The sequence below is a fragment of the Tupaia chinensis genome, unplaced genomic scaffold, assembly GCF_000334495.1.
Source record: "Tupaia chinensis unplaced genomic scaffold, TupChi_1.0 Scaffold000381_1, whole genome shotgun sequence".
Classification (NCBI taxonomy): Eukaryota; Metazoa; Chordata; class Mammalia; order Scandentia; family Tupaiidae; genus Tupaia; species Tupaia belangeri.
Window position 1 is genome coordinate 259,388 of NW_006159883.1, and position 13,674 is coordinate 273,061.

Consider the following 13,674-nt stretch of genomic DNA (forward strand, 5'->3'; position numbering starts at 1 on the left):
TTAGCTTTGCCATTATGAATGTTCTGAATTCTTTATCAGACATTTCCATGATTTCCATTGAACTGTATGTGGATGAAGAGGAGTTATCTTTTTCCCTTGGAGGAGAGGTATTTTCCTGCTTCCCCATATTTCTGGTGGTCCTGCAGCGATTTCTAGTCATCTGGTGGGAGACAGAGGTAGAGAGAGACAAAGAGTGATACAGAGACAGGAGACTTGTAAGTGGTCTTCCTACCACGCGAGTTTTGTATGCTTGAGGCCCAGTTATCAGTGGGACATCTTTCTTTTTCCCAAAAAGGCTAGATCGCAGGAGCCATGGCGCTGTCTGTCTCTTGAAGAAGGGCACGTGAGTTTTGGATGCTGGAGGCCCAGTTATCAGTGGGACATCTTCCTTTCTCCCAAAATGGCTAGATCGCTGGAGCCATGGCGCTGTCTGTCTCTTGAAGAAGGGCTGTCAATTGTTTTGATTATTTATCTCACTGGTATATAGACAGCCATTTTTTCACATGATAATGCAACCTTCAAAAGTTATTTAAGTAGTTGTCAATGTCAGCACTACATAAGTCAGAGATGTAGTTTTTTTTTTTTTTGAAGAGGTTTTTGATGTAGGGCACGTGCACTTGCCAGCCAGACAGAGAGAGACAGAGAGATAGAAAGCGACAAATCACCCCCCAAGGGTGATTTGCTGCAAGCCCTTCTCCTTCATTCACCTCTCAGGATCTTGGGCACGCACGCACATGAGCCTGGCGTGAGTTTAAGCCACCAGGTCTGGGATGTGAACAGTGGTCAACCATGTGGGAGTCCAGCGACATAGCCATTATGCTAACTTCTGGTCCTGAGATGCAGTTTTTTAAATATTTATTTTATTTTATTTATTAATTCATTTATTTTAATTTGACCAGAGAGACCGAGAGAGAGAAAGGGAAAGTGAGAAAGCCAGCCACCAGGTCCGAGATTTGAACCATGGTCAACCATGTATGAGTGTCCAGTGCTTTAACCACCACACCATCTCCTGGTCCTGATGCAGTTGTTTTCATTAGAGCTTTGGTGTCTATAGGTGAGGGGCTTTACTTATTGGAGACTGATGTTAGACTAAAAAAGGATGATTCCTTGTTTTTATTACTTTTTTTAAGAGAGATTTTTGCTGTAGGGTGTGTGTGCTTGCCAGAGAGACAGAGACAGAGAGACAGAAAATAAGAAATAACCCTCCATGGGGATGGCCATACCACAATCCCTTCTCCTTTATTCTCTCCTCAGGCAGGATTTTGGGCATGCACACACATGTGCCCAGTGTGTTTCAAGCCATTGGGTCTGAGAATTGAACTCATTGGCCATGTGGGAGTCCAGTGACTTAACTACTATGTCACCTGCTGGTCCCTGATTCCTTGTTTTTTGTGATCTTTCTCAAGTTATAGCAGTTTTTCTTTTATTTATTTATTTATTTTAAATATTTAATTTTTTATTTATTCATTCATTTATTTTGATTTGACAGAGAGAGAGAAAGTGAGAAAGAAAGCCACCAGGTCAAGGACTCGAACCACAGTCAGCCATGTGAGAGTGTCCAGCACCACCTGCTTGTCTCTCAAGTTATAACATTTTTTTCTGAGGTCCATGAAGGAAATACTTAATGATTAAAGTGGTTAACTCCTATTAGTGTTTTTCTATATGTTACAAACTTTCTCCTATAAAAATATTTTTATAATTGGAACAAAGTAATATGTTTTATATATACTTTTAATATAAAATATACCATCGAACTTTTTTTTGAGATTTTTTTTCTATAGGGCACATGCACTCACCAGAGAGATAGAGACAGAAAGTATCACCCCCCACCCCCACCCCAGGGCAATGGCCACACCGCAATCCCTTCTCCTCCGTTCTCCTCTTGGGATTTTGGGCATACACACACATGCACCTGATGTGAGTTTGAAGCCACTGGGTCTGGGACTTGAACGTTGCTTACCAGAAAGACGGAGAGACAGAAAGCGAGAAATCATTGGCCGACTACATGGGAGTCCAATGATGTAATCATTATGTAAGCTGCTGATCCCATCATTCAGCATTTTTGTTGTTCAGTGAAGGGCATTGAAAAGAGCAGATAAAAGGTTGAGAGGGCATGTGATAAAGTAGAGATGTTTATTGGACTGTACCAGGAAATCAGAATACTGAACGGGAGCAGACCAGAAATAAAGACCACCAGTGTAAGACCAGAGTAACTTGAGGTTCACTCTTGCTTTATAAATTTTATTACATGTGTTTTTAATGACTTAAAAATATTTATGTATGGGACCAGCAGTTGGCATAATGGCTATGTCACTGGACTCCTGTGTAGTTGACCGCAGTTTGAGTCCCGGATCTGGTGGCTTAAACTCATGCCAGGCGGGTGCGTGTGCATGCGTGCCCGAGATCCATAGAGGAGAATGGAGGAGAAGGGATTATGGCGTGGCCATCCTCTCTGCGGGGTGATTTCTCGCTTTCTGTCTCTCCGTCTTTCTGGTAAGCGCACGTACCCTATAGCAAAAACCTCTCAAAAAAAAAATATATATATATAAAAAACTTATGGGGCCAGCAGGTGGCATGATGGTTAAGGGCATTGGACTCCCATATGGTTGACCACTGTTCTAGTCCCGGACCTGGCAACTTGCTTTCTCACTTTCCCTCTCTCTCACCCTGTCCCTCTCTGGTCAAATTAAAATAAATAAATAAATAAATAAATAAATAAATATAGTTAAATAAAATACTTCTTTATATTTATGTATGGATAATTATTTCTCTTATTTTTATTAAGGTTTGCTGTTGAGGCCCATGACCCACTAGTTGAAGCACTTGTTACAGAAGCCTGGAGAAGGATGGAAAGGCAAGTACTCTGGCTTTGTCATCTAAGATCAGCGTAACCCTTTCTGGGTTAGCCCAGTGAAGACTTGTAAGAAAAGAATTTGGAGCTGCTGCCTGCCTATCAAGGCTCATTGAAAAAAATGTATTTAAACTCAATTTAGATAGAGGGTTTTTGATTATGTAATGTGTGTTCTATAAGAGAGAAAATTTTCTGGGAAACAGTGTGCTTTTCTACATACATAATTAATCATATCTTAAATAAGGTAGAATCATAGCTATTCATGCACTCTTTGTTTTTAAACAAGAACATTATACCAAGGCTTTGCTTTGGCTTGTGCTAAATCAAAAATTGTAGCTCTGGAACCAGCAAGTGGCATGGTGGTTTAGGTGCTGGATCCCACATGGCCAACTCTACAGTTCAGGTCCAGAACCTGGCATCTTGAAAAACACATCAGGTGCATGTGCATGTGCACCTAGAATCCAAAGAAGGAGAATGGAGGAAAAGTGACTGTGGTGTGGCCATCCCTCTGAGGGAATTTCTCCTGGTGATTTCTTACTTTCTCTCTCACTCTCTCTCTCTCTGGTGAGCATATGTGCGCTCTAGCAAAAACTCGAAAAAAAATATTGTAGCTCTGAGACATTTTATTATAGAAAGGTTTGGTACTCATATAGATTAATATAAACTTAAGATTTATAATGCATTTACTTCATTCTTTAGCTTGAGCTTATTGTAGGGTTTAAGAATCTGAAGTCTATTGTAAAGGACAGGGGTACAGTGTTAAAACTGGATGCTCTGCACGACTGACCCACGTAGGATGTTCTGATTTCAGTTCTGGAGGCTTTCCTGAGTGCGCTGATGCATGCAGGTGTGCATGATTCAGGGCTGGATGAAGTTGGGCTTGGATGTTGGTGTCAAGACTCTATTGGAGGTGCTATCTTTCTGTGTTTCTCTCTCTCTCTCTTGCTCATAGAAGAAATAGATACACTTAAAAAAAAAGAAGAATCTGTTGTATGCTGGGTTTAGAAATTCTAGATTCATCTACTAAGTTGTGATTTTAGTTACTCATTATCTAAACCTATCTCTCTTCTCATCCATTTCATTCTCTTTTTAAAAAATTATTTATTTACTTTTATTCATTCATTCATTTTATTTTGATTTGACCAGAGAGAGACACAGAGAGAAAGAGAAGGAAAGTGAGAAAGCAAGCCACCAGGTCCAAGACTTGAACCGTGGTCAGCCATGTGGGAGTGTCCAGCGTCTTAACCACCATGCCACCTGCTGGTCCCATTCTTGCACCTTTTCTACCCTTTACTGAAGATAATCTTACTCCTTTTGCAAATAGTAAAAACTGTTTATTTACTGGATCTTTTAGTTTTAATTTGGTATTTATTTATTTATTTACACTAATGGGAACATGTGTGAGAGAGAGAGAGAATGAGAAAGCATCCTTCAATGGACCTGGAAATAGTCCTGTTTGCTCCAATTTTGAGAGAGAGAGAGAAAGAGCAAGAAAGCACCCCCTCGACGAGGCCTGGTCACACAGTCCTTTCTCTTACAATTAATTATCTATCCCATCAGGTTCCAGCATACATGTTTGCCTTGTGTGTTTTTGAAGCCATGGGCTTAAACCCTGGTTGGCCATATGGGATTCTACTTCCTATGCATAGTACTTAACCACTGTGCTGTGGGGCTGGCCTTAATTTGGACATTGTTGATAATAGGTCAAATCATTTTATTGAGTCATCGGAAAAGTCATGATACATTTCTGCATAGAAAAACATAGAAAATTATGTCATGACTATTCCGAGTCCATATTTATCTTCAAAGCACTATTAAGTGTTCTGCGTATTAGGCAATTTGAACAAAATAGTTATAAAATAGGTGTTCTTGGGACCAGCAATTGGCGTAATAGCTATGTCACTGCACTTCCATGTAGTCGACAACGGTTCGAGTCCCGGACCTGCTGGCATAAACTCATGCCGGGCACATGTGTGTGTGCGCCTAAGATCCTGAGAGGAGACTGGAGGAGAAGGGATTGTGGCGTAGTCATCCCCCTTGGGGGGTGATTTCTTGAGTTCTGTCTCTCTGTCTTTCTCTGTTTTTCTGGCGAGTGCATGTGCCCTATAGCAAAAACCTCTTCAAAAAAAAGGTGCTCTTTTGTTTGGTTTTACTATTTATTAGTTTAAAAATTACAGATGAACAACTGGGCTTCCTAATGAGTGAGGCACATCTCTCTCATGCTCTCTTTTTTTAGTTGCCAGAGGGCATGTGTGCTCTCCAGAGAGAGACAGAGAAATGACATCCCAATGGGGCATGATACTGCCACAATTCCTTCTTTATGTCTCCATCCTGTCAGGATTTTGGACATGCATGCTTATATGCCTGACCTATTTTTCGTGCCACCAGGGCTGAGATTAGAACAATGGTTGGCCGTGTGGTCCGACTTGCTTAACTTGTAGGCGTTGAGGCTGGCCCTTTTTCTTTTTTTATGCTAAGTAATACAAAAATTTAAGAAAAGGTTTATTTATTTATGTAATTCCATTTGTTATTATTATTTTTTTATTTGACCAGAGAGAGAGAAAGGGAAAGTGAGAAAGCAAGCCACCAGGTCCAGGACTTGAACCACAGTTGGTGATGTGGGAATCCAGCGTCTTTAACCACTACACCACCTGTTGGCCCCAATACAAAACTTTTTAATCCTTAATTTAGGCCTGGCTCTGTGGCCTGGTGGTTAAGGCAGCTAGATCTGCATGGATCCATGAATCCATGGATCTATGGCTTACCCCATGGTTTGAGTCCCAGACTTGGCAGCTTGAATCCATGGCCTATCCCGCGGTTTGAGTCCCAGACCTGGCAGCTTGGGAAAAATACCAGATGCGTGTGCAAAATCCTGACAGGATGGAGAAAGGGATGAGAATGGGTTGTGACATGACCATGCCCCAGGGGAGGTGCTTTCTCCCTTTCCTTCTCTCTTTCTCTGGCGAGCACATGTGCTCTCTGGCAAAAATGAAAAATAAAAGAAGGAAAAACATTAATTTATATTCTATATGTAGCATTTCTAGTAGCCACTAATTTCTGATGTTTTTAGTCTTTGTGGGCTATGAAGTCCATTTTTTCTTGTTGCAGCCATAGCTACAAAATCAATCAATGATCTTGCTAAAATGCCCTGGAATTTATGATATATAAATACAATTTGTAATGATTCAAGTGGGATAGATTATTATAGATTGGCATTGTATAGTGGCCCATGGCAAGAGCGTTTAGCTTGTATTTGAAATTCAGGAATTAAAAATAAGCCAGCGTGTTTCTCAAGCTGTTAAGTCTGGGACTCAAACTACTCTGTTTTTGTTTTTTTTTTTTTTTTAAGATGTTTTTGCTATAGGGCTCATTCGCTCGCCAGAAAGACAGAGAGAGACAGAGAGAAAGAAAGCAAGATATCACCCCCTGGGGGGAAAGCCACACTGCAATCTCTTTTCCTCTATTCTCCTCTCAGGATCTTGGGCATGCATGCACATGCGCCCGGTGTGATTTTAAGCCACCAGGTCCGGGACTTGAACCTTGGTCGACTGCATGGGAGTTCAGTGACATAGCCATTACGCTAACTGCTGGTCCCCAAACTACTCTGTTAACCACATAGGATCCAGAGCTTTTACTACCATGCCATTGACTGGCCTGAGTTTTTCTTTTAAGTCTTTCTATAGTATCTAATTCTTATTTTAATTTTATTTTTTTAAGAGAGATTTTTGCTATAGGATGTGTGTGCTTGCTGGAGAGACAGAGAGAGATAGAGAGACAGAAAGTGAGGGGCCGGCAGGTGGGGTGGTAGTTAAGAGCACTGGGTTCCCACATGGCTGGCTGTGGTTTGAGTCACTGACCTGGCAGTTTACTTTCTCACTCTCTTCACTCTGGTCAAATTAAAATAAAGAAATAAAATTAAATAAAATAATTCTTTTTAAAAAAAAAAGAAAGAAAGAAAGGGAGAAATCACCCCCTGGGGAGATGGTCATACTGCAATCTCTTCTGCTCCACTCTCTTCTTGGGATTTTGGGAATGCACACACATGCGCCCAGTGTGAGTTTCAAGCCACCAAGTCCAGGACTCAAACTGCATTTGGCCATGTGGGAGTCCAGCAAGGTAATCATTATGCCATCTGCTGGTCACAATATGTAATTTTTAAATTGTTCCCATTTGTTACTTTAATAGTCAATTATCAGTATTTTAGATAAACTCATAATAGTATTGTAATAGTATTTTTATTGCCTTTTATAACTGCATTATGCTTTTTAAGTCTAAGTAAATACTAATGATCTTATTTATATGTTTCCTTTAATAGGTTTGATATTAATGTGCTGTCAAAATTTTCCTCTTACCTAGTGGATCAGCATTTGTATCTTAGTCCACTAATGGGAAAAATTGCAGATATTGTAAATAGGAACTTGGAAACCATAGAGGACTTAAGGTAAATTTATTTAGGGACTTGTGTTGAAATGGAAGGATCCTAGGATTTGAATGCAGATGCAGATTTACCGCTTGCAGCTACATGACTTAGTGCTAATTTAATCAATGTGTTGGAGATGCATACTCTCATCTATAAAATAGGGACAGTCATATCTACTTTTCAATGTTGCTGTGGGAATTATAGATGAGATATGTAAAGTGTAACACAATTTTGTTGAGCTCTGTGAAGAGTCTGAGATTTTACCTTAATTGCAAGCTCACAAATTTGCCTGCCACGTTTTCATAGGTGCTGGCAGAAGACATGAGACGTCTAGGTCAGAGACAAAGGATGTTAGTTCTGATGGCAAGAGTAATAGCCAGAAGACCCGTATTTTCTTGTGCTGGTTCCCTGGACCCCAATTCACAGTGGTTAGTTACAGTTAGGGAGGAACCCTGCCATTAGGGAACCTGCATCTTTTATATTGTGTGGTAAGTGTGTCTACTGTGCTCCAGTAGGAGACACGCTCCCTATCCTCCTATGCTGTTTGCTATACAAATAGCCTTAAAAAGATAGTTCCAGGGGCCAGCAGATGGTGTGTGGTGAAAGTGTTGGACTCCCACATGGCTGACTACAGTTCAAGTCCGAGACCCAGAGGCTTGAAACTCATACTGGGCACATGTGCGTGTGTGCCCAAAATCTTAGGAGGAGAATGGAGAAGGGATTGCAGTATGGCCATCCCCCCTGGGGGGTGCGGTGACTTCTCACTTTCTCTGTCTGGCGAGTATACATGCCCTACGGAAAAATAATCTTTTTTTAAAGGTTTATTTATTTATTTTTAAAATTTTTATTTATCATTATTGCCCTTCAGTTTTGACCAGAGAGAGACAGAGAAAGCAAGGGAGAATAAGAAAGCAAGCCTCCAGGTCTGGGACTCAACTGCGGTAGGCCATGTGGGAATCCAGCACTTCAATTACCATGCCACCTGCGAGCCCCAAATATCTCTCTTAAAAAAAAAAGAAATGATAGTTCCAAATAGAGGCAGTCAGTTCCTCTGCTTGCAATATGTATAGAAACTCTAGAAACCCATGGAGAATTATCTCCCAGTGCGTATCTAGAACATAGAAGTTTTTGAGGAATTTATAGTTGTTACTGTTATTACATATTAAAGTAAAATAATTTTTTTTTTAGTTTCTGAACTCCTGTTTTACAGAATTTATTTTTACACCTATTATATCACACATTTTAAACACCAACATATAACTCCCTAATAAGATAAAGCAGACAAAAAAGTTTACCTTATTAGAAACAAGATACACTATCATTTATAATCTTCAATCATTATTGCACTTGGAACTTTCATAATCTGACAAAGCATCCATGAAACAATCTGCAGACTAGTTTAACAAATAACACTTTTAAGCAGATATGACAGTCCTAAATTGTTTATTAGGTATGAATTTTACAAACATTTCTTAGATTAGCGGTAACAGTGGAGCTGGAGAGTACTGCGCCTTCTCCAAGCTGCACGGCAAGAGCCACCAATAGTGTGGTGGAACTTGTGGCCCTTTCCAAGGCCTGGCTCTTGTGGCCTGCAGATGTCAGCCCACGGATCTCCCTGTGCTTGTGGACTGGCTTGGTAATCCACTGGGTGTCAGCGTTTTTTCTGATAGCTTTATGGAATGGATCAATGAGGATAACCTCGAAGAATTTGTATGTGGAATCTTCACCCACCCAGTAAGAATTCAGGACAGGAAGAGCCCCACAGTGGCATCCAGCTCGCTCCTCTGCAACAGACTGGAGGCTGCCAGCAAACTTGAGCTGGTTAACACCATGATGGACAGGCTTGCCATAGGTTGCATCCTTGGGGACTGGGTGTTTGCCGCCTCTACGCCGCACACCAATCCTGTATATCACGTAACCGAGCTTCACTTGGTAGCCCAGTCGGCCTGCTTTATCCTGCTGGGTGGGGCGGGGCGCTCAGTGCAGGCGCAACGCAGAGAGCTGGCGGTACTGCCAGCCGCGGACCCACAGTAGAAAGCGCATCACGTGGGGCTACTTCTTCCGCCACAGCTCTTGGATGTACTTGTACACGCCCATCTTGGCTTATCTGATGGCTGCCGCCAGACGAAAAGGAAAGAGCATTTCTCCCCAACATAAGTATTTAAATCAAATGTGAATTCACAGATTTTATATACAGTTATGTCTTTCTAATTCCTTCCATCTGGGACTACTTTCTTTTCAGTTTCATAATGGAGAGTTAATGATTTCGTTAGCTGAATACTAACTAGCTATTTGGAAGTAATATTTGAGGCTTTTCTATAGTTTTCAAGCCAGAGGTGTTTTTTGTTTGTTTGTTTTTTGAAGAGATTTTTGCTAGGGCCAGCAGGTGGCGCAGAGGTTAAGGTGTTGGACTCCCACATGGTGGACTGTGGTTTGAATCCTGAACCTGCAGCTTGCTGTTTCACTTTCCTTTTCTCTCTCTCTCTGGTCCAATTAAAAAACAAAAACAAAAAACAACAACAAACAAACAAATAAATGGAAAATAATTCTTCAAAGTTATTTTAAAAAGAGAGATTTTTGCTATAGACTGTATGAGAAAGCAAGCCACTAAGTTGAGGATTCAAACTGTGTTCAGCCATGTGGGAGTCCAATGATGTAAACACTTTGCCATCTGCTGGCCTCTATGGTACTTTTTAAAAATTAATTATTTTTGTCATGATAGAGAGCATATATGCACAGAGAGAAAAAGGAAGTACCCTTGACAGGGTCTTATCAAGCTATGATCCCTTTTCTTCTGATTCATAAGGATCTTGGGCATGCACACATGTGTCTGGTGTGTTCCAGGTAGTACTAGCTGGGATTTGAATCAGGTAGTATATGGCTTCCAGCACTGCAGTTTATTATGTTACCAATTGTACCATCAGGCTGGGCCCGGATACAAGGCCTTTGTTAGGTACATGTGTTGTGAATATTTTGACCAGCCTATGGTTGTTCAGTTCTTTTCAATTTTGATGTAGGGTTGTATGCATTCACAAGAAAGAGAGAGACAAAGTAAGAAAGCATTCCTTAGGGTGTGGCCATGCCTCAATCCATTCTTCATTCTCCTCTCGGTATTTTGGGCATGCACACACATGTGTCTGGCAGGTTCTCAAGCTGACATGTCCAGAACTCAAACTGTGACATTGGCCATGTGTGCCACAGGCTGGGCCCCCAATTTGTTTTGTTAAAAAAAGAATTATTTAACTTTATTATCGTTATTATTTTTTAAAAATTTGATCAGAGAGAGAGAGAGAAAGCAAGCAAGCCACCAGGTCTGGGACTTGAACTGCAGTAGATCATGTGGGAGTCCAGGACTTTAACCACTACACCACCTGGTGGCCCCCCGATTCTTTCTTTTAATGGAATCATCTGATAAGAAGTTTTAGTTTCTTCTTTTGTGGATTGTGCTTTCTGTGTCCTCTCCAAGAAATTTTTGCCTGCTCTAACATCACAAAGATATTTCCCTCTGTTTTATTCTAGAAACTTTATAGTTTTAGTGCTTAGCTTTTACATTTAGGCCTGTGATTCATCTCAAATGAACTTTTGTGGTATATGGGAGAAGTCAAAGTCTTTTATTCCTCTATATGTGTATCTGTAATAGTTGTCCCAACACCATTTATTTAAAAGATTTTACTTTCCAGGACTAGCATATGGTGTAATGGTTACATCACTGGACTCCCATGTAGTTGGCTATGGTTCAAGTCCTGGAACTAGTGACTTAAAATCCACACCGGGTGTGTGTGTGTATGTGCTCAAGGTCCTAAGAGGACAGTGGAGGAGAAGGGATTGTGGCGAGGCCATCGCCCCTTGGGGGTGATTTCTTGCTTTCTGTCTGGCAAGCACATGTGCCCTATAGCAAAAAATCTCTTTCAAAAAACCCCCCAAAAAAACAAACACAAAAAACTCTACCCCTCCACCCCCCAAAATTTTTTACTTTCCATGTTGAATTGCTTTGTTACATTGTCTCAAATCATATGACTCTGATATTCAGATCTATTTTTAGACTCTATTCTGTTCCAGTGATAAATCCGTTCATTAAAACTACTCTTGATTATTGTAGCTTTATAGAATTAGTACATCGAGAAGTTAGATAGTGTAGGTTATTCAAATTGGTTTTCCATCTTTTTTTTAAATAACTTTTTTATTTTATTTTTAAGGTTTTTGCCATAGGGTGTGTGTGCTCACTGGAGGGAGGCAGAGAGAGACAGAGGGAAAGTGAGAATCGCCCCAAGGTGGGGGATGGCCACACCACAGTCCTTCTTCCTCCATTCTTCTTCTGGGATTTTAGGTCCAAATGCACATGTGCCCAGTGTGATTTTCAAGCTGCCAGGTCCAGGACTCAAGCCTTAGTCAGCTATGTGGGAATCCAGTGCCTTAACCACCACACCACCTGCTGACTCAGGAGTGCAAGTCCCACTAATGTTTAAAAATACATCTTTTTATAAAATTCACTAGTTTTACCAATTCTTTTCTATATCTGGTCATTTACTTCTAGATTTGGTCTTTTTCTTTTTCCTCTTCTTTTTTTTAATGCCAGAAGCTATGTGTGCAAGAGAGAGAGAGAGAGAGAGAGAGAGAGAGAGAGAGAGGGAGAACTCCCCAGTGGGGTATGGTCATGCTGCAATCCCTTTCCTCCATTTTTCTTTCCCATCAGGATATGGTGCTAGCACATGCACATGTCCAGTGTGTTTTTCTTAGTAATTCTTTATTTAATTTTATTGATGATTATTATTTTGAAATTTGCTGTGGGGCACATGCGCTCACGAGAGAGAGAGAGAGAGAGAGAGAGAGAGAGAGAGATAGAGAGAAAGCAAGTCACTAGGTCTGGGTCTTGAACCATGTGGGAGTCAAGCATCTTAACCATTACACCACTGCTTGCCCCTCCAGTGTGTTTTTCAAGCCACTAAGGCCGAGATTCGAACTGTGATCAGCCCTGTGGAATTCGGCATCCCCCACACACAACTACTACATTTCAGGACTAGCCTGAATTGGTCGTTATTTTTAAATAATGTAAAATTTTTTGCATCTTTTTCTTTTTTTTTTCAGGTCTTTGTCTGTCTTGATGGTCAGCATATCTTCTTTAATATCACAACATTTTCAAGAACAATTACTGAACAAAACAGAATTTCTTTTTGATACCATAGATTCTTCTGAGGTCAACATTGCGAAAAGAATAGTACAGTTTCTTCGAAATGTTAAATATAGTTATTACCCACTATTAGAAAGGTGTAATGAAGTGTTTTTAAGCAATATAAACCATCTTGATTTGGATTCCATCAGTAAAATACTTGGTCTATACCGCTTTCTACAGTTTCATAGTTTCGAGTTTACTAAAATGGCTAAAAAGAGACTAAAAGAAATGAGTCCTCTGTTTGATCACCCTGCCAGCTTTGTAAAATTGTTTGTAGCATTGGGACCCATGGCGGGACATGAAGAAAAGAAACAGTAAGTACAGTTTAAAATGCTTTACTTTTCTTGTTGGAAATATATGAAGCCTTTCAGCTTAGGTCTCCTCGCAGCTCTGGATGGCATAAAAATCACCCTCGGTGAATCATGAAGGGAACATATTTTCTTATGTTCTGTGCCTTGATTCTTTTTCTGATTATTCTAATTTACATCTCAAACTCTTAGTCTACCGGTGTGTTCTGAAAGGTGGATGATAAACCCTGGTGTAGGACCAACATAGAAAATGATGACGGAGGGACCAGCAGTTAGCGTAATGGCTATGTCGCTGGACTCCCACGTAGTCGACTATGGTTCAAATCCTGGACCCGGCGGCTTAAACTCATGCTGGGCGTTGTGTGTGCGCGTGCCTAAGATCCCAAGAGGAGAATGGAGGAGAAGGGATTGTGGCGTGGCCATCCGCCCTGAGGGGTGATTTCTCGCTTTCTGTCTCTATGTCTCTCTCTGTCTATCTGGCAAGTGCACGCGCCCTCTAGCAAAAACCTCTCAAAAAAAAGATAAAATAAAATAAAATAAAATAAAATAAAATGATGACGGAGAATACCATTTAAGTGCACTTTTTTATTTTTTAAATTGTTTCCTTTAACTTTCTTTACTTTAATTTGACCAGAAAGTGACAGAGAGAGAGAGAGAGAGAGAGAGAGAGAGAGAAAGCAAGCAAGCCACCAGGTCCAGGACTTGAACTGTAGTAGGCCATGTGGGAGTCCAGTGCCCTTAACCACCATGCCACCTGCCAGCCCCCCATTTAAGTGCTTTTATTCCCTTTTCTTAGTCCACTCTCATTCCCCCCAACGTCAGCCAGCCCGATCATGGGCACAGAGATGTGCACTGAACACATACAGAGAGACCTTGGGATGTGAACTCAGGACCTTCCTACTTGGGTTCAGCATTGCAGACCATT

The 13,674-nt window shown here is 40.9% G+C and overlaps 1 protein-coding gene and 1 pseudogene across 3 annotated transcripts in view; one reads left to right on the forward strand and one right to left on the reverse strand.

The window, feature by feature from the left end:
• FASTKD1 (FAST kinase domains 1) overlaps positions 1-13,674 on the forward strand; it is a 47,501-nt gene that overhangs the window by 6,385 nt on the left and 27,442 nt on the right. For all 3 annotated transcript variants that reach the window (XM_014589790.2, XM_006153558.3, XM_027773841.1), the window contains 3 exons: positions 2,786-2,854; positions 7,167-7,292; positions 12,357-12,755. In XM_014589790.2, coding sequence (XP_014445276.1) covers positions 2,786-2,854; positions 7,167-7,292; positions 12,357-12,755 — 594 coding nt within the window. The remainder of the gene's footprint in view (positions 1-2,785; positions 2,855-7,166; positions 7,293-12,356; positions 12,756-13,674) is intronic.
• On the reverse strand, positions 8,698-9,387 carry LOC106735408 (60S ribosomal protein L15-like; annotated as a pseudogene).